This window comes from Barbus barbus (assembly GCF_936440315.1).
Source record: "Barbus barbus genome assembly, chromosome: 19".
Lineage (NCBI taxonomy): Eukaryota > Metazoa > Chordata > Actinopteri > Cypriniformes > Cyprinidae > Barbus > Barbus barbus.
Window position 1 is genome coordinate 19,073,576 of NC_136747.1, and position 20,632 is coordinate 19,094,207.

Consider the following 20,632-nt stretch of genomic DNA (forward strand, 5'->3'; position numbering starts at 1 on the left):
GTAAAATACTCAACCCTCGTTACATTTTCTGACCCCCCCCCCCCCCCCCCCCCCATCATAATACTTGGCAGTAACCGCAAATCTACAAGGCTAAAAAATGCTCCAAGTCATGCTGTAAGATATAAGTGGCAGAAGTGCACAGCTCCTCTGAAGGAGCCTTCTGCAGCTCATCTGGCTTTTTGTGATGTGGCATTCAGACTAGAGTTGTAATGTCAGAGCTGTGTGCATGTGTGAGGACAGAGTCTGCTTCAGAGGTTTCATGTGACTGTGTGTTTGACAGCAGAGAGCTGAGCAAAGAGAAACAAATATTTTGGTAGCAATAAATAATGAATAATTCAGCTTCTGGTAACCCACCATGTTTGGAAAAATGAGGGCAGATATGTGGCAGAATGTGGGCCCTTTAAAATAATAACTAGCAAAACATATACTTGCATTCAAAAGTTTTTAGTCAAACTTCTATGCTGTATAATATACAATATAATATATAAATATATGTTTGACTAGTTAATGCACCCACATACTGTACATTTCATAATTTTGCATGGCAATATTACAGTATTAGTGTTTTTCAATCATTTTTTATATTTAATATGAATAATAATGAATACATTTAAGTAATAATATCTAATATATTAAATGAGTTGCATTTTAAAATCTGTTAGAATAGAAAACACATTTTTCACAATGTTACTGTTTTAATGTATTTTTGATCAAGTAAATGCTGCATTGGTGAGAATTGTTCTTGAAAGAGACTTCTTTCAAAAATGTAAAAAATTGCAGAACACAAACCTTTGAATGGTGTGTAGTTCACTTGAATTGTTCACAGAATATTGTATATTTATGGTTGAAACTATAGAGAACGTGCAACTTATGCAGTGCACCCCTGCTCCTCCATAATTGCAAAAAATAATGATTATTTCTAAATACAAATAGTCCCACCCAAAACACACACCACTGGTGAGCTATAAATTGACATGTTGGACTGCTTAAACAAACCACAGCATCACAGAGCCATAGTGTTTATACTCTTTGCAAATGTATTTGTCTTTGCACATTACTCTGGAAAAAGATACTTTAGCATAAAAAAAAAAAACTTCTTGTTTTGTACAGATTTAGGCAGAGTGTTTTAGGAATGAGAGGCGGTGGTGCTGTCCATGGTGCTGAACTGGCCCTACAGTCATGTCGCTGTTCAGGGTGCTTATACTGTGTTTCTGACTATGGGGTGTTGTCTGTGGTTCTGAATCATAGGCTTCATCCCGACGCGCCTTGTCCAAGGTGCTGATTTAGAGCCCAGACTCTATTTGTTTCAAGGGCATCTTTTTAAAGCGTTTCAGCTTGCCCGAGTTGGCTTACAGAGTCTTGTATTTGTCCGAATTGCTGAATAACAACATTCAAGGGTTCACTGCTCATTTTAATTTAGTTTATAAGCAGAGTTTCACATTAGGGCTGTGTAATTGTAGAAATGCAGCAGAAATGACAAATGCCAACATGAATTTGCTTCACAGGCCTCTTGGGCTCCATTGCATCATGCTGGTGTTGTAAAACATTTATTTTCTCTTTAGAAAATTAAGGTTTAAATGTTAAACCACCACATTGTACCACAGGCCGTATTCTCTGGCTGAAATTCGTCAAGATTCTTGTGCTTTGCAAAGCTGTCCAGCATTATCAGCTGATGACCGGTGCACTTAATTTCACTAAGTGCAGCTCTGCAGGTCTGTCAGTCCTTATTTGAGCTCTAATGCTCCTCTGATGCAGTCACCCTCCAGATCAACAGCCTGTCCTCTGAGACTTTGTGTTCATTATTATTGAAAACTAGTATCAGCTCTATGTGTTCTGACAGTGAGAAAGAAAATGCACAACATATAATTGCAATTTAGTGATTCTGATACCTTATCAGTTCTTATATTGTTTCTCTCTTTGATTTGTTTTTTTCCTACAGTTGTCTTGCTGAATTCTAAGGAGTCCCAGGCAGAGCTGGGTTGGACCTCATATCCTTCTAATGGGGTAAGACCTTCATGATTATTCATTAGATCATCTTAGATGTAGACTATACCATTAAAACCATCATATAGTTCATTGTCTGGCTGAAACAATAAATTATCAAATTGATAACAATTGAAAATTAAAATAATTAATAACAAAGCGATTGTGGAAAACATCCACCAGTCATGTCACTTTACAGTAGTGAGTAACACTTTTGAAACTTTCTATGAAACACATCTGAAACATAGCAGATGTCACAGTGTAAGCTCCTGCAGGAAGAAAATGCAAAACCAAGCAGAGTGCTTTTATATTAAAAGCTTTAAACAAATGAATAAACATAACGTTTGATGTGGGTCGCTGTTTAATGTGTTATAGACATGTTTCCTTGGCGCATTCCCCACTTTTTAACGTTTTTATCTTTATTCTTGTATTCCATTTTGCATAATGCTGAAGAGGTTGAGTGTAATAGTGTAATTGAGTGTTTTTTTGTTTTTTTTAACGGTTGTATTGTCTAATAGATTTTTATGTTTTAGGCTTGTATTTTATTTCTGAGTATATTCTTGTCTATTGTCTGTGTACTGATGGATGTAATAAAATTGTTGTGTTCTAGCCATTGTTTCTCTACAAAAATGACCGGACAGTGTGTATGTGAGCACCATGAGTCCAAGACAAATTTCCCTGCAGGGACAATAAAGTGTCCTGTATTGAACTGAATTGAATTGAACAAACAGATGGAGCGCAATAGAGAGGGAGTACAGTAATAACTTAAAAAAATTTAAAAAATAAAATAAAGATGGGATTTTTTTCATCCAATTAAGCAAAACAGATTAATCGTTTATCAAAATAATTGTTAGTTTCAGCCCTTAAAATTAATAAATAAATTTGCCTGCGTATTAATTTTGAATTTGTAATATGTAAAATCTGAAGTATGAAATTATGTAAGTATGTTTAATGGAACTGTTTTTAATAAGAGTTCCCTGAGTCCCAACTCTAATTTAAATAAATGAATGCATTTGAACTTGCTAGTAATAACCTAGACTCAGTATAAACCCAGACTTCTGTTTATTCAGAAAGCTGTTCCGTTTGTTAAAAGAAAAGAATAAAATGTATAAATACTATAGATAGGTAAATACATAAATAACAGTACCAGTTTAATTTTATGACATTTGCTTAAATTAATGGTACATGAATATCTCTAATCCTTCACCAATGTGGATGATGTACCTCACTAAATTCTAAAATACTCGCCTATTTCTCAGCACATAAAATTTGGATGCTTCTGTTGCGACACAACGGCTGTAAACCAGTGTAATCCAGTTCGTAAACAAATGACCGCTGTAGTCTGGTTCTGTTTAATGAATTGGTCCAAACGACTCATAACCAATGAAGCCATTGGTCTAAAACTGCTCACTTGCTGACTGAATCATTCTAAGTGTTTACTGAATTAACATCTGACTCATTCACTGAATTGCAAGTCATTGGTTTCAGTCATATCTGACTCCAAATTCACAATCAAGTGTTAATGTGTTATGATGTACTTGAGATTTGTGAGACATACATCAATGTAGTTGCTGTTCAATGGGATTTTGGACTAAACCCTATACCCAATTTCTTTTTCCATCTCTCTCCTCCCCCGCATCTTTACCTTTTACCGGTCTATTTCTTGTTTCTTTTCTGTGTCTCGATTCCCCAACTGTATTACTTACTCATCCCTGCTGTAATCCCAGTATGGACTGCTTTGCCCTCACCAGATAAACCCCATTTGTCTCTTTCTGTGTCCTATCTCCCATCTTACATCTTCTTCTCTCTTTCTCAATGCTAAACCATGTGCTAAAGATTACATGCATAGCTTGATTCATAGCTGAGATGAGCAATAAGCCTTACAGAGGACGGCTCAGGACGGACACATTCCGTCATTCGTAACATTATCTGTGAGGAAAAACTACTGCATGCTGGGGACTCGCTACAAGCTGTTATTTGTTTAGCTTGTTAATTCTGGACCTGACAGCGATTTAAATCCTCTGTCTCCTGCTCCCAGACGTTGCCCACCACAGCTGCGTGGACGTACACGTACATGCATACATGCTACACAGGTTGGCTCTCTCTTTGGTTTTCAACAGGATGCGTTGAAATTCACTGCCACTCATAGTCTTATCTGTGGAGAGAGACTGCCAAACTTAGATGCGGATTCAAACTGCTCAATTCCCTCAGAAACGAAGGATCTTCATTACACTGCAATTAATTGTGAAAACACTGTGAGAGTGTTCGTCTTCAGAGGCTCATTATAACCTCTCTACAAGACAATGAGCTTGTTTGTGGTGCTGATTGAAGATGCTTTAGTCTTAATATATTCTGTGTTTGATATACTGTAGCTGATTTGGCATTAAGCTTTATAAACTGTATGCACTACAAGTATAAATGCCAACATGATGCTCTTATTGACATTTAGAAAATGATTTGTTCATGTTTACTCTTTGAAAAAATTAGGCCTATAAATCTGCAATAAGATACTAATTTACATCTTTGTGTATATAGATATCCCCCCAAAATGTCTCCTTTTTAGGCATTTAATGTACCACAGGTAGCGTTTAAAAATGTTTTTATTTTTATTTTCACCAATGTTAATAGTTAAAAGGCCATGATTTTAAAGCACAGTCAAAAGCTGGTACATTGTCCAATGTTTTTATTTTATTTATTTATTAAAATGTACTTATTTAGTTTATTTAATTTTTTTATTTTGTGTTAAGAGGTAAATGTCAAAAAAAAGCTTTGCAATAGTGTCTAGATCTACAATCCGTGATTCTTATTCAAACATTTCTTCATTTGAAACCTTTTTTTTTTCTCTCTCTCTTCTCAATTCAGTGGGAGGAAATCAGCGGTGTCGATGAGAAATACAAGCCTATTCGCACATATCAAGTATGCAACGTGATGGAGCCCAGTCAGAACAACTGGCTCCAGACGGGTTGGATATGGCGGCAGGGCGGCCAGCGCATCTTCATCGAGCTGCAGTTCACCCTGCGAGACTGCAACAGCATCCCAGGCGTGTCTGGTAGCTGTAAGGAGACCTTCAACCTCCTCTACTCCGAGTCCGACTGGGACCTGGGCCACGTCACCCGCGAAGACCGCTACAGCAAAATCGACACCATTGCGGCGGATGAAAGTTTCACGCAGGGTGATTTGGGAGAACGTAAGATGAAACTTAACACCGAAGTCCGTGAGATAGGACATCTCAACCGCAAAGGATTCCATCTGGCCTTCCAAGATGTGGGTGCGTGCGTGGCGCTGGTTTCCGTGAGAGTGTACTACAAACGCTGTTTGTCAACGGTGCAGAATTTAGCAGTGTTCCCGGATACGGTAGCTGAAGCTGCCTTCTCGACTCTGGTGGAGGTGAGAGGGTCGTGCGTGAATAACTCTGAGGTGGACACAGACAGTCCTCCCAGAATGCATTGCAGTGCTGAAGGGGAGTGGCTGGTGCCCATCGGGAAATGCAGCTGCAGCGCTGGGTATGAGGAGGGACACAGCAGCTGTGAGGGTAAGAAACACTCTTCTACCCAAAACTTTGTACTGTAGCACAAAAGTTTAAAGTGCATTATGGTTTGAGTTTTACACACAGCAACCTTGGTGAAATCAAAGCAGTCCTTGAAGTCTCATAATGATTTATGCAGGTTATCAGTGGGGTTTTTTTTTGCCAGATGATGAAAAGTTTGGTCTGTTTATTATAGTAATTCATGCAGAAATGCAAATTGTCATGAGTTACTCACCCTTAATTTTACACCTGCATGACTGACTTAACAACTAACTTACTTAATAAGCAGCAAATTAATAGTTTGAGGCAAAAGTTGTAGTTAATGGTTTGATAATTGTGAGAATTGGACCTGGAAATAAAGTGTGACTGAAATTTCTTTAAAAATGTGTTAATATTTTCAGTGTTTGTACAATTAATATGGACTGAAACATGTAATCTTTAAAAACACTGCAAAATACCATATAAAAGTGATCAATCATTCACTATATTCTGAGTCCTGATAAAAATGAACCATTCATATATATACTTACTGTCTAGTGAGCTGTTAACCATTGCAACTGCATCATTAAATCAGTAAGCAAAACTAGATCGGTCTCATTTATAAACACATCATTCTGACCATTTTTCACACCATAAGGGTGAGTAAATGATGACAAATTTCATTTTCATTTTATTTAAAACCCAACTTCTTTTCAAATGTGGAGGATTTAGTCAGATTGCATTTTTAGATGTGTGACATGACAGTTTTAGAAGCTCCCAGCTGTTTGGTTGCTTTGACGTGGGTCAGCGACACTAACAGTCATCCGTTCGGTTTCACTTCAAGGGTCAGAAATACGTCAGCGCTGACTGAGAGTGTCATGCTCTCTGAGCTTTCTGTCTGTCAGTGTTTGGGTGGTGGAATCTCTCCTCCCACTACAGCTGTATGTCATTTGACCAGTGCGTCACTGCGTTATCAACAGCCGCTACATGCTGTGTGTGTGTGTGTGTGTGTGTGTGTGTGTTTGTCAGTGTGATATTTCACAGTCCATCTTGAAGAATTGTGTGATGCAGTGTGGGAGTTGTAGTCAGTTCACACGTACAGCAGCAGGCTGTTATAACAGACCCTGCATTGTGTCTTTATTTTGTTATTGTTGTCAATGAATCATAAATCACTAAGAGGCATGCGATACGTGGGCGAAGTAAACTTACAAACAAATACATATTGGGCAAATTTAAAGAATTTCTGTTGTTTGTAAACCCGAAGCTCTTTAATGATAAATTGCATAGGTTTGAAAGGGATGTGATGCGTAAACTTGTGCATACCTATAATTCTTATGTTTCATTAATTTTTATTGTTTGTTTATTATTTTGCTAATTTAATATGACATTGACAAGTTTTGGATAGGCCCCTTTTTTTAAAAAAAGCCTCCTTTAAAATTATTGTTGTTGTTTTATAATATATAATATTATGGAATAGAATAGAAATATAATAATAATAGTAGTAGTAGTAGTAGTAGTAGTAGTAGTAGTAATATGAATTATTAATAATATAAATGTATAATATAATACAATACAATATTATATTATATAATATAATATGATACAATATTATACAATACAGTAGGCCTATTTACAATGGTCATTGTTTTGGGATAGGCTCCTTTAAAAATATATTGTAAGTTTTTATAATATGTAACATAACGTAACATAATATAAAATAACATGATGTAACATAATAATATCATATATGGTTTTTGGAGCTCATAAAAAGCCTGTTGTATCTATATTTATACCGTTGTATCTAATTACCATGGTTTTCATGTGTGAAACCAACATTGTACCGTGATATTTTTGGTATGTAATTGCTGTAGTACATGGATTATTTTGTACTGTATAAATTTCAAACTCCCATTGTATTGCCATCTAATGACATTTCTGTGCCTTAATATTACCACAGTATTTTTTGGGGGGCGGAGTGTGGTATTTTCCCTTGTTTAGTATTTACTGTATGTTGTCTGAATGTGTGAGGTCTCTCAATTTCGCTCTCCATGCTTATGTCAGTCTTCGCTGTCATCTCAGCTCTGTGATTAGTCCTGTATCCCCAGATGATCTTTTACAGACTCGGTCACACTCACTGTGGGTGAGACGGACTATCAAACCCCACACATGACGCTCGCCATCTCCCACTTGCCCCTCGCTAACACTTCTTAATTCTCCTCAGTGTGAGCTGATACATATGTCCAAACACAGCCTGTCACTGACTTCCTGTTTCACCTCATTTGTGTCTCAGTACACTATTCACACATAGCCACAATGACAGTTTACTAATCAACACTCACAGAAATATGCAAATATTCCAGGGTCAAGGCAAGGCAGCTCTATATTCAATCCCTCACACTGCTTCTTAATTTTCTACGTGATTCGGCTCTAATTAATTCAGCTCCATAATTTTAATACACAGTAGCCATTCAGACTTTTTAAATTAACTTTAAAGTAAAAAAATTGAACTTATTTATTTTTCTTATTTCTTTAAGGAATGTTCTGGGTTAACATCACGTTCAGTTTCTTTTTGTTATGTTTTAGGTAGTCAACTAGTCATTCACCTGAGAAAGGAGTTTTTTTCTTTTAGACTCCCTTTATCTTTTTGAGTGTTTAGCTGTGCCCACATGCACTTTGTTTGAAAATGTGAGTGTATGATGCTTCAGATGTTTTAGTCATGATGAGCTGTCTGTGTGAATGGTGTTACTACATCAGAGAAAAGGCTTGTCATAACTCTCCAAAGAGAGGATGATTCAAAGGCCAGCGATTAACAGGATTTCACACCACACATTTAATGTCACTGGAAGGCAAAAACCAACAGCCAATCAGAGAGCGGGCAGGAGCTGAGGAATGTGTGAAGGGACAGATTGGATGCAGTGTTTCCCCTATAAATTTTTCCAGCAGTGCTGTTACGTGCCGGAGGTTGTTACCAAGACGCTCGCGGGGATCCGAGGGCATGCACCCCCGGAAGATTTATTTATTTTTTTTAATAACCCCTTAAACTGTGACTTCTGGCAAGTTTTGTGGATAGAAATGCACATTTTGAGACATACAAACTTGACATACCATCAACAGAAGGCATGATTATTGCAGCACGTACCTTGAACTGATCACAAACAAGATTAGGACAGGATTATTAATGTTTTTCTTTAGTGTTAATTTTCAGCTGTAAGGTAGAAATAAATAGTGGAAAAATGAAACGGCACAACCCAGAAAAAGATTATTTACAATTTATTGAAAATTTTATCCTAATGGCAAGGGCCACACCCAATCTGTGAGCACTTAATTTTTCTGGGCTTTTCATAGAAGATTCATATCATGTAGGGTGTCATATCAGGTGAGTTTTTATTGATCGGATGTTGGGTTATTTTTTTGTGAAAAAAGGTATGTACCAGGTATCTGCATGGAGCTGTAGGTATACCGAAATCACGTCAATATGTCTTAATGAATGAATAATGGATCTGATTAAAATCACCCTATTCAGTGTGGAAAAGTCACGCTCACAGTTCACACTGGAGATTGGTATGCCACAGGATTTCACCCATCTGATAAATGAATGGTATTTTCAATACCAGTGAAAATTCACGGTTTTCGGTACCAATTTCGCAGTTCGCTTTCTCCTTTCCACAAGCGCTTGCTCGCTCTCCCGTGGCGTCTGTCGTTGCTATGCAACCATGAACAGAGGAGCGCAAAACGAGAGTGCCGCGTCGCTTTCCGCGCGCCCACATTTGAAATATTTGCATATGAACGTGAATGTGAACGGCCCCTTATTGCCCCTTTCTTGTCAACAAGTGGATTCAGAGCCATCGCATTAGCAGCGCCGCCGGTCGCCATGTTTGTGTTTTTAGGTATGTAAGTGAATGATGTGAATGTCGTGATATTACTGATCATGTGAAGATTTTTCAGCGGCGCTGAAAATCCAGCGGCGGCGCTGCGCCGCTGCTTAATACATTGTAGGGGAAACACTGGGATGAAACCTGAGAGAGATGGAGAGAAAAAACTAAATTGGAGGAAGATGGTAAACCGAGCATGAAAAACACAAAATATTGTATTTATTACACGTGCTCTGACTAGGATTGTGATGATACCCAAATTTCAGTATTGGATACCAAAACAAGTTACTACCCGAATTCTGGAATTGTTGGGACACTTTTTTTTATATTTGAATCAAATGAAAACTAAAAGGCTTTCAAATCACATGAGCCAATATTTCATTCACAATAGAACATAAAGAACATAACAAATGTTTAAATGGAGAAATTTTACACTTTTATCCACTAAATGAGCTCATTTCAAATTTGATGCCTGCTACAGGTCTCAAAGTTGGCACAGGGGCAGCAAAGGGCTGAAAAAGCAAGAAATTTTGAAAAGCTGGGAGAACATATAGCAACTAATTAAGTTAATTGACATCAGGTCTGTAACATGATTAGCTATAAAAGGGATGTCTTAGAGAGGCAGAGTTTCTCAGCAGTAAAGATGGGCAGAATCTCACCAATCTGTGAAAGAGTGCGTAAAAAGATTGTGGAATACTTAAAAAATGCATAAGTCTATACGGTATGGGTAGCTTGCATGTTTTGGAAGGCACTATGAATGCTGGAAGGTATATAAAGGTTTTAGAGCAACATATGCTCCCCTCCAGATGACGTGTATTTCAGCTGAACAATAAATGTTCAATAATGCAATGTAAAACCACATACTGCAGCTATTACATCAGCATGGCTTCATAGTAGAAGAGTCCGGGTGCTGAATTGGCCAGCCTGCAGTCCACATCTTTCACCTATAGAGAACATTTGATGCATCATTAAATGAAAAAATACGTCAAAGACGACCATGAACTCTGCAGCGGCTGGAAACCTGTACTCTTTTTAAAAAAAAAAAAAAAAAAAAAATGGTGCTATATAGCACTAAAAGTGGTTCTTGGCTCGTAATCATAGGGGGAAAACATTTGGTCCTAGATAGCACCATATCTTCAAAGGTGATATACAGCACCTTTGTCAAATGGTGCTATGTAGAACCATAAGAGGTGCCATATTGCACTATTTCTTCAACAAAAATGGTGCTAAACAGCACCAACAGTGGTTCTTTGGCTCGTAAAGAACCTTTAAAGGGGCTTAACCGGTTCTTTGTAAGGCAGTGGTGCTATATAGCACCTTAATCACCCCGAAGAACCACTGAAGAACCATACAGGAGCTTAATAGGTTCTGTATATGGTAGCGCTGCCAAAGAACCGCTGAAGAACCACTGAGGTACCAAGATTTGGTGCTAAACGGCACCAAAAGTGGTTCCCCTATGATTACAAGCCAAAGAACCACTTTTATGTTATATAGTAAATAAAATATTGGCTCATGTGATTTTGAAAATCTTTTAGTTTGAATTTTATTCACATTTTAAAACGCGTCCCAACATTTCCGGAATTCGGGTTGTAATTTGCACAAAGCTTGATGCTAGTTTTGATTCTATAGGAAAAACAAACATGCTGCTTTGTTTTATTTTATTTAACTCTTTTAGTACTAACAAATTAAATAGAAAAATGTAATGTTTCTTTCTAGAATTTTTCAATTAACTATTTATTCAGGTTTCTCCAAGTAATTAAATCATCATCAAAGACAATGAAAGATAAGAGCAGTGAGTTTTTTTTTTTTTTTTTTTTTTTTTTTTTTTTTTTTTTTGGCACTGTTACATTATTACATTATTGTTACATATTAATGTTTAATATTTTATTTTATATTTAATTAAATTTTTTTATTTGTGTATTTATTTATTTGTTTATTAATTTTTATTTTTTGTTTTGTTTTTGCTTTATTTAGTTTAGTTTTGTTTAGTTTTTTTGTACGAACACACTGAATTAGTGCTCATGCAGGTGATGCCATTTTGAGTCTGACTTGCAATACTTCCTGATCCTTTCCCCCTATCTTCGTTATTTTCCTGTCTCTCTCTGTCAATAAAAGTTGTGAAAAATATACAGAATAACACACAATATTCATTAATTCAAAGAAGAATAATGAAGCAGAAATACAGTGGAAGTATGGATGAGGTGAACTGAAGGATTGAGGGATGACGGGAAGGAGAGCCGGTGAATTTGAAGATTGCAGTGGTGTCACTCGGTGTGAGCTCAGGTCTCAGCGGAATGCTAATGAGATGGATGTGCGGGGCAGACTCGCTGCTCTCTCAGGAACTCTGAGCTATTGATCAGCTCTAATGCTTCACTAAACTGTTCAAGCATACTGTGGATTTGTCCGCTCTCTGTGTGCTGTGGGTCGGCATTTTTGGACGCCTGTACGTGTGTGTGTGTGTGTGTGTGTGTGTGTGAGTGAGAGAAGGAGAAAGTGATGTTAATGAGTGAAGAATGAACGGCGATTCTGAAGAGTGCGAGTATGATTTATGTGTTACGCGTCAGTGTGTGTGTGCAAGAGTGAGTGTGTTTTAACTAAATGGCTCAATAGTATTGACCCAGGCCATGAGTAGCTGTTGATTGTGTCTGGAGAGGTTGCACTTGACAGGACTCTCTCTGTGTGTGTGTGTGTGTGTGTGTGTGTGTGAGAGAGAGAGGCCATGAGCCTTGAAGCATCACATTTAATTATTTGCAGGCCGCTGTGGGCCTGTGTTCTGTCTGAAAATGCAGGAAAGGATTTAAGGGTTACTGGAGCGGTATTTCTGATTTATGTTCAGTCAGTGATAAATGCAAATTCTGATAAACCGTGTGAAGTCTAATCATTACAGTTTAACTTGTAGCAGAAGGATTTGTGGATATTTGCCTTGTTTTGTTCATCAGTTGGTCTGTCATCGAACATTTGAAGATTTCAAGTTAACATGAAATCAAGATTCACATTATTTACTTTATTAATGCAAAATGCGCATCTACAATTTAATCATATATTCTTTATTCTTTCTTTTGTTTATTCTTTTTTTGATTGTATTTAATCTTTTCTTTTTCTTTCTTGCTTTCATTACTGCTGTTTCACTTAGAATTATGTGACGTTACAAAAATGAAATGGGCCGTGAGCAATGGAAAACTAAATTTTCTTTTTAATTAATGTTCATGTTTATTTTGTGACTGATTCAGCAGTGCATGTTATTTCAAAGAAATAATATCCCTCATAATCTTTAATCAAAATAAAAACTTGTTTTTCCGCTGATGTTGCTTAGGTCATGCAGGCAATTGGATAGTATTACCCAATAGCCAAATAACTTATAATGGTTTTGTTTTGTTTTATATATTATTGAACGTGACAGACAACATAACTGCTGTGCATGCTTGTTATAAACAGAACGTTATTATGCATTATTGGGGATACTAATATAGTTATCTTTATAGTTATTGTTCCTTTACTCAGGAATATGTCATGTTTTAGAAGTAAAATGGGTTGTAAATGATGTTTCATGTTTTACTTAAGAGAAGACAGGAAGCAACATTTTAGTCACGTTAAAAGCTCATATGATAAGAGATCATCTGAGATGTGCCGAATGTTTCAGCACAAAGACAAAGCTTTCAGTTAAATGAATCAGATGAGAAGCCATTGTCTCTGTTTTTTTTCTCCCACTCTCTGTCTCTCTTCATCTATATCTGAATGACTGTGTGAGTAGAAGCTTAATTTGAGGACAAAGTGGTGAAATGCTGAAAACCAGAGGGCATTTCAGTGTACTTGTATACTGTGTGTGTGTGTGTGTTGGGGGCAGTGCAGGTCATTCGTTGTGTCTGTGGGTAGCTGCTGCGTGTCAGAGAGCAGCTGATCTGATGCAATGTGATGTACCAGCAAGTGCAGCTCTCGAGAGACCATCTGCTTTAACAAACACATTTGAAAAAAAAAATTGTGCATTTACATTAATTTGAAGCTTTTCATCCCGTCCATCTAGAAGGCATGTTTAGTTAGTTGCAGTGTCTTAAAGGTACAGTAGGCACAAACAGACACGTCTTAAAGGTAGAGTAGCAAAACCAACCCATTTTAATATAATGGTCATTTATAGCTGGACTTTGAGGATGAAATAAAATGCTGTGAATGTGTAGAAAGGTTAGGCACTATGAGTAATTACAGAGATGGCACAAACGAAGCAAAGAAGGAAAAATAAGAACTAATGACGGAGAGAGAATGGAGGAAAAAGGGGAAAACATAATTAGACATGTAAGCATGGGACTGTGTGTGTGTGTGATTTGTAGTAGTTTAATTAAAGGTGCTGTTGTAACTCACAGATGTATAATTCGAAAAGTCTTAAGGCTGCAGCAGCTGCTGAGATCTTTCTGGTGTGTGGCGACTCTCACTCCAACGTCTGCCATATTTCCACACACACACACACACACACACACACCCTTGTGCAGCTTAGTTCAAACACAGTGGTCTTTCTCTTTTGAAAATTCTTTTGTTTTTGTTCTTCAGTTTCTTTTAGTTCAGTCTGTTGTTTTCTTTAATTTTTTTACCTTTTAGTTTGTGTGAATGTTCGTTTGTTCTTTTACTTGTTTTATCTTTCTTGCTTTCATTTGTTTGTTTCTTTTGTTTGTTCTTTTGCTTTTCTTCATGTTTCGTTTGTTTATTTTATTTTTTGTTTAGTTCGTTCTTTTGCTTGTTTTATCTTTCTTGCTTCATTTTTTCTTTTTTCTTCCATTTATTTGTTCTTTTGTTGTTTTGTTTGTTATGCCTTTTTCTGTCATTCCATTATTCATTTTTACTTTTTATTCCTCCATATAAGTTTTCACTTGTTTTGCAGATTTTATTATGATTTTCTTTGGTCACACTTTATTTTAAGGTCCAATTTTCACAATTGACAAGCCATTAATTATGACTTTTACCTCAAACTCCTAATTTGCTGCTTATAGGTAGGTAGATAGATGGGTAGATAGATAGGTAGGTATTTGGTAGGATTAGGGATGTAGAATATGGTCATGCAAAATGTGCTTAATAAGTACTAATAAATAGCTAAATACTATATTCTAAAAACTAATTCTTTCTTTCTTTCATAATTTACAGTGTGATGGTGAGATTATCGTGTGTATGTGTAGGGAAGACAGCCAGCCATTTGTGGCTTGGCACCCCAGTCTTTGTTCTGGCTGGCATCATGCCACCTATACCCATCTGGTACAGGCTCTGTGATTCTTCCCCCGTGGACACTCACTAGTGTTCATCATCTCCAGAGCTGCAGCTTTAAAAATTCACACTTTTGAGAGACTGCTGAGCGTGGACAACTGCGTACAGTTAGCGCACATACGCATACAACCATATGCAAAACATGGGCTGATGGAGCCATTTGTCTCCTGGCACATGGTGGGGCTTCTGCCTTTGTCTGTGTGTGTGTGGGTGGGGGAGTTTTTCTGCAAGTGTCTTGGGTCAAACAGAACTGGATCTGTGCCACAGGGTCACCTTCAACCTCTATTGCCTATCTAGTTCTTTCTCTTTCACACAAATGCTCACTGAAGGGGGAAAAAAACATCTCAACAGGTTCATTTCTCCACAGAGCTACAAAACTGTGACAGTAACCACAGTAGAGTGTCATACATAAATTACACACATTAACTCTGCTCCAAAACCCTGTGAGCTGCCTCACTACATACTGTCTATACAGGCAGGTGCCTTCTAAGGCAGCATCCCAAATTTCATGACACTTCAAAAGTGACTGATTTGGAGTGCTTTACATAGACAGCAACACTGCATGCCACACAAATAGCGCTCTGCATGGGAGACTTCAGTTAATTTTCAGTAGAGTTTGATGTTAGCATGTTGTTAGAGGATTAGTTCACCCAAAAATGAAAATTCTGTCATCAATTTCTCACATTCATGCCATTCCAAACCCATTTTGTTTGTGTTCAAAACACAAATGAAGATATTGTTAAAGATATTAAAAATGAAAAAGCAATTTGTTCTTCCATTGAAAGTGCATGCAACCCAAACCTTGATGTTTCAAAAAGTTCATAGATGTAGTAAATGTTATATATATTAATAAAGCAGTTTAAATCACAGGTTTCTGAAGAGACGCAATCGCTTTATAAATTTAACAGAGTTGATTAACACAAATAGAGCACATTAAATATGGTCAACAGAAACTCAACTCTCTCAGAAAAAAAGGTACAAAAGTTGTCACTAGGGTGGTACCCTTCAGTGTTAATTTCAATGACAAATAATTTTCAGCATAATTTGTCAACATTTTTACTGACGAAAATGAGACTATAACAAAATAAAACAAATTTTGAATGACAAAAACTATGACGAAAATCCATTGACATTTCATCAACGAATACGAAAATGCTAGGGAGGTACGATTTGGGAAGAGATCCAGTCAGAACATATGTGACCCTGGACCACAAAACCAGTCTTAAGTCGCTGGGGAATATTTGTAGCAATAGCCAAAAATACATTGTATGGGTCAAAATGATTGATTTTTCTTTTATGCCAAAAATCATTAGGATATTAATTAAAGATCATGTTCCGTGAAGATATTTTGTAAATTTCTTACCGTAAATATATAAAAACATAATTTTTGATTAGTAATATGCATTGCTAAGAACTTAATTTGGACAACTTTAAAGGCGATTTTCTCAATATTTAGATTTTTTTTGCACCCTCAGATTACGGATTTTCAAATAGTTGCATCTCGCCCAAATATTGTCTGATCCTAACAAACCATACATCAATGGAAAGCTTATTTATTCAGCTTTCAGATAATGTATAAATCTCAATTTTGAAAAATTGACACTTAAAGGAACACTTTTTTTGGAAATAGGCTCATTTTACAACTCTCCTAGAGATAAACAGCTGAGTTTTACCGTTTTTGAATCCATTCAGCCGATCTCCGTGTCTGGCGGTAGCACGTTTATCTTAGCTTAGCATTGATCAATAAATCGGATTAGACCATTAGCATTTGGTTATCAAAAATGACTAAAGAGTTTCGATAATTTTCCTATTTAAAACTTGACTCTTCTGTAGTTACATCGTGCACTAAGACCGATGGAAAATGAAAAGTCGAAAAGAAAGAAATTTGCTGCCGTACCGTGGGTGCAGCAGGCGCAATGATATTACGCAACGCCTGAAAGCAGTCCCCAACTATATCATAACTAGTTACCTAGCTGGGGACTACTTTCAGGCGCTGCGTAATATCACTGCGCCTGCTGCACCCACGGTACGGCAGCAAATTTCCTTGATTATTACGCCAGAACGAGAGTATAGTTCCTAGCCATATCAGCCTAGAAAATAGCAACTTTTCATTTTCTGTTGGTCTTAGTACACGATGTAACTGCAGGAGAGTCAAGCTTTAAATAGGAAAATTATCAAAACTCTTTAGTCATTTTTTTGAGCAAGATGCTAATAGTCTAATCCGATTCAATGATATATGCTAAGCTAAGCTAAAAGTGCTACCGACAGACCCGGAGATTGGCTGAATGGATTAAAAAATGGTAAAACTCAACTGTTTAACTCTAGGGGAGTTGTAAAATGAGCCTATTTCCAAAAAGTGGAGTGTTACTTTAAGACTGGTTTTGTGGTCCAGGGTCACACATATCCTGCATGGTTGGGAGGGTAGATGCGCACATTTGAACCTACTGATGTATCCGGACTTAATAAGATACTTGCTCCACATCAATCTCAATATCTGGGAGTAAGAGAAAAGCAGACATATGGATAAATTTGAAAAGCATGACAATGTGAAGGAGAACTGTATTCAGACCAGTTTTCTGCACACAGAAAACGCCTCTCAGACAACGCGCAAGTACTGAATTCAAATCTTTCACATCTTATTTCACATGAACAGAGAAATAAACACAAAAATGATGTCAGATTACCCATTTTGACAGGTATTCACGTAAACACTTGGTTATGTCTTAAGTTCTGTCAGGTCCATTAAGTCAAGAACACACAGACAATAAAAATAATTTAAGAATTTTTATTGAATAATTGCAAACAGGTTGATGTTCCTGAATTAAAATTTGGCGGTATGGCTCTGTTCAGGGAGTCCTCTGACCTTTCATGAGCACCATGAAATAGCAGAGAGTCAGAGGACAGCAGCAGCATTAGGGAACGTTCACACAGTTTAGGACTGTGAGAGCTAAAATATCCCCCCTGTGAACAGAGCAGGCAACATGACAAAGCAAAATGCCACGTTATGCATAAGGAGGAGCTGGGGAGGTGGCGGGCAGCAGTAGCGAGCAGCAAGCATGTATGAGCAAACTGAATGTGCTTTAAATAGGGCGCCTTGTTTGAGCTTGGCCATTGAGCAGCGAGGGGAGCTACCCAGCTAATGCAGCTCAGCTGGAGCAGATCAGCTGGCGGGACAGTGTTGAAGCAATAGCATTAGCAGCGTCTTGACTACCTGGCCTGCCAGAACTGACGCTGACGCTCGATTCAATGTAAACAGTTGGGAAAATATTGAATATGTACATTGTATCTGTGCATTCGGTTTTAACCCTACAACACCCTAATTTAGTTGCTGTTGTCTGTTTCATATAAAAAAAAGAAAGAAATATTTATTTCTAATAAATAAATTATTAGATGTTTTCTCAAGGATTATATCCTATAATGAGTCTGGAAATTTTAGAGAAATGCTTAATAAATGCATTGCACTGGAATTAAACCCATCTAAAACCTTGTGACATTTAGTCGAATAAAACTAAAGCAGTTCAGATGACTAAAATATGACTAAAGGTCCTTGCACACCGGGTCTGATATTTTTTAGTTATTTGTTTTTTTTTTTTCATATTCATCATCCTTTCCTATCAAAATGCTTGCTACGGATGCGAAAACACAGAAAATCTAACCTGATCCAAAAAATTTTATGACGGACAAAAGTTTCAGAGGCAGTGTGTAAACGTGATTGACACAATCAGAATCAGAATCAGAATGAGCTTTATTATTATTTAGCTGAATAAATAATGTATAATAGAGTTGTGTGTTCTGCATTTATTGTCAAGTGTTCATGAGATGGATTGCCTGAGGGAAGAAACTGTTTCTTTGTCTGGTTGATCTGGTTCTCAGAGCTCTGTAGCCAGACGGTAACAGTTCAAAGAGGGAGTGTGCTGGATGTGAGGGGTCCAGAGTGATTTTACCAGCCCTTTTGCTCATTCTGGATAAGTACAGTTCCTGGAGAGTGGGGAGGGTCGTACCAATGATTCGCTCAGCAGTCCGGACTACCCTCCGTAGTCTTCTGAGGTCAGATTTGGTAGTTGAGCTGAAGTCCTGTGGCAGGTGGATGGAAGTACAATGTCTGCTGGGCCTTTTTTACAATAGGCTCAAATGTGATTGTCCCACTTCAGGTCCTGAGAAATTGTGGTGCCCAGGAATCTGAATGACTCCACTGCAGTCATAGTGCTGTTCATGATGGTGAGTGGGGGGAGAGCAGAGGGGGTTTATCCTGAAGTCCACGATCATCTCCACAGTTTTGAGCGTGTTAAGCTCCAGGTTGTTAAGACTGCACCATACAGCCAGCTCCTTAACCTCCAGTCTGTAAGCAGATTTTTAGGCAGTCTGGTGATACACCGTCTGGGCCTGGTGCTTTCCTTCTTTTGTTCTTTCTGAAGACCTGGTGCACGTCATCTTCACTTATCTGAATTGTAGGTGTGGGGGAGAGGGGGGTTGCTGGAGGTGTGAACGGTTGTGTGGAGAGGTGTTCAGAGCGGGTGTGTGGTGATTTTTCAAACCTGCAATAAAACTCGTTCAAGTCGTCTGCTAGTTGTTGATTCTCCAAAGTGCTGGGGGATGGTGTCTTGTAACTGGTGATATCTTTCTTACCTTTCCACACTGAAGCAGAATCACTGGAAGAGAATCTGTTCCTTAGCTTGTCAGAATAAGTCCTCTTTGCCACTCTGATCTCCTTTTCCAGTGTGTATTTGGCCTGTTTATTCAAGACTTTATCCCCCTTTCTGTAAGCATCATCTTTGACCTGACGGAACTGTCTGAGTTGTGTGAACCAACATTGTCATTGTTGTAGGTTAAATGAGCCCTGGAAGGAATGCGCACATCTTCACAGAAACTGATATGTTACAGTATCTGTGAGCTCGTCCAGATCGGTGGCAGCAGCTTCAAAAACAGTCCAATCAGTGAGAGAGAAACAGGCTTGTAAATCCCGCTCTGTTTCGTTAGTCCATCTTTTAACAGTTCTTAATACAGGTTTTGCAGCTTTAATTTTCTGCCTGTAGGTCAGAATAAGATGAACCAAGCAGTGATCAGAGAGTCCTAAAGCTGCTCGTGGGACAGAGTGATATGCGTCCTTTATTGTTGTGTAACAGTGATCCAATATATTACTGTCTCTGGTGGGACATGTGATGTGCTGTCCAGTGTTAATTTCGTCGACGACGGCGAAAAATATTCGTCAACGAAACTTTTTTCTGTGACTAAGATGAGATGTTGACGAGCTAAAACTAATATCTGATGATAAAAACTATGACGAAATTTATGCCACATCTTCGTTGACGAGACGGGACTAAAATGTTATTTGAGGACTACCGGACATTCAAAATACATCCTATAGGCTAAGTTAACAGTCTTGTCTTTCAAAATGTGTGTCTCTGTCATTGGATAAGGTGCGTTTTCATGGCAGCCGCAGTGGACGGATAGGCTACCAAAACGCGAACTAGCGATCTGAAACAATGGCCTCAGCACCCAAAGGGTTAGGGAGTGGGTGACCAGACGTCCCATTTTTCCCAGGAGTCACAATTCATTGTCGAATAACTTAAAGTTAGTGAAGGTGCGATAGGTGGAAACGCGCTGATAGAAGTGCTCTCTCTCGCGCACGCTCCACTTCTTCAGTTCTCATACAGCGCGCGATCAGTTCTCAGTGCTCAAATACACACACAGCAGTCCAAAGGTCTATCATGTAGAGTATCTCATGGAAATACAGTCCGTTATGGTTTAAGTGAGCTTAAACAGGTGGGTGAAAACTGAATGTATGTCAGTAGGCTATTACATACATACCTTCCGTCTTAAATGGACAGCATTCCTAATTATCTGTGTCATAAATGTTAACCAACAAAAGATGTTAAATAAATGTATACTTGTTAAGTAAACCTACTTTATCTGAAAAATACCAGTTTTTCCAAATTCAGTCCTTGATTCAAATTTCTCATAACTAAGCTTAATTGATTTGGTCTAAAGAGAGAAGAATTGATGACTGTTTTTGTTTGAATACTACATA

General features: G+C 37.8%; 1 protein-coding gene across 1 annotated transcript in view; it reads left to right on the top strand.

Annotated features, from left to right (window-relative positions):
- LOC306885021 (ephrin type-A receptor 7-like) overlaps positions 1–20,632 on the top strand; it is a 134,589-nt gene that overhangs the window by 23,571 nt on the left and 90,386 nt on the right. The window contains exons 2-3 of the mRNA XM_079441331.1: positions 1,940–2,004; positions 4,846–5,515. Of these exons, the coding sequence (XP_079297457.1) occupies positions 1,940–2,004; positions 4,846–5,515 (735 nt within the window). The remainder of the gene's footprint in view (positions 1–1,939; positions 2,005–4,845; positions 5,516–20,632) is intronic.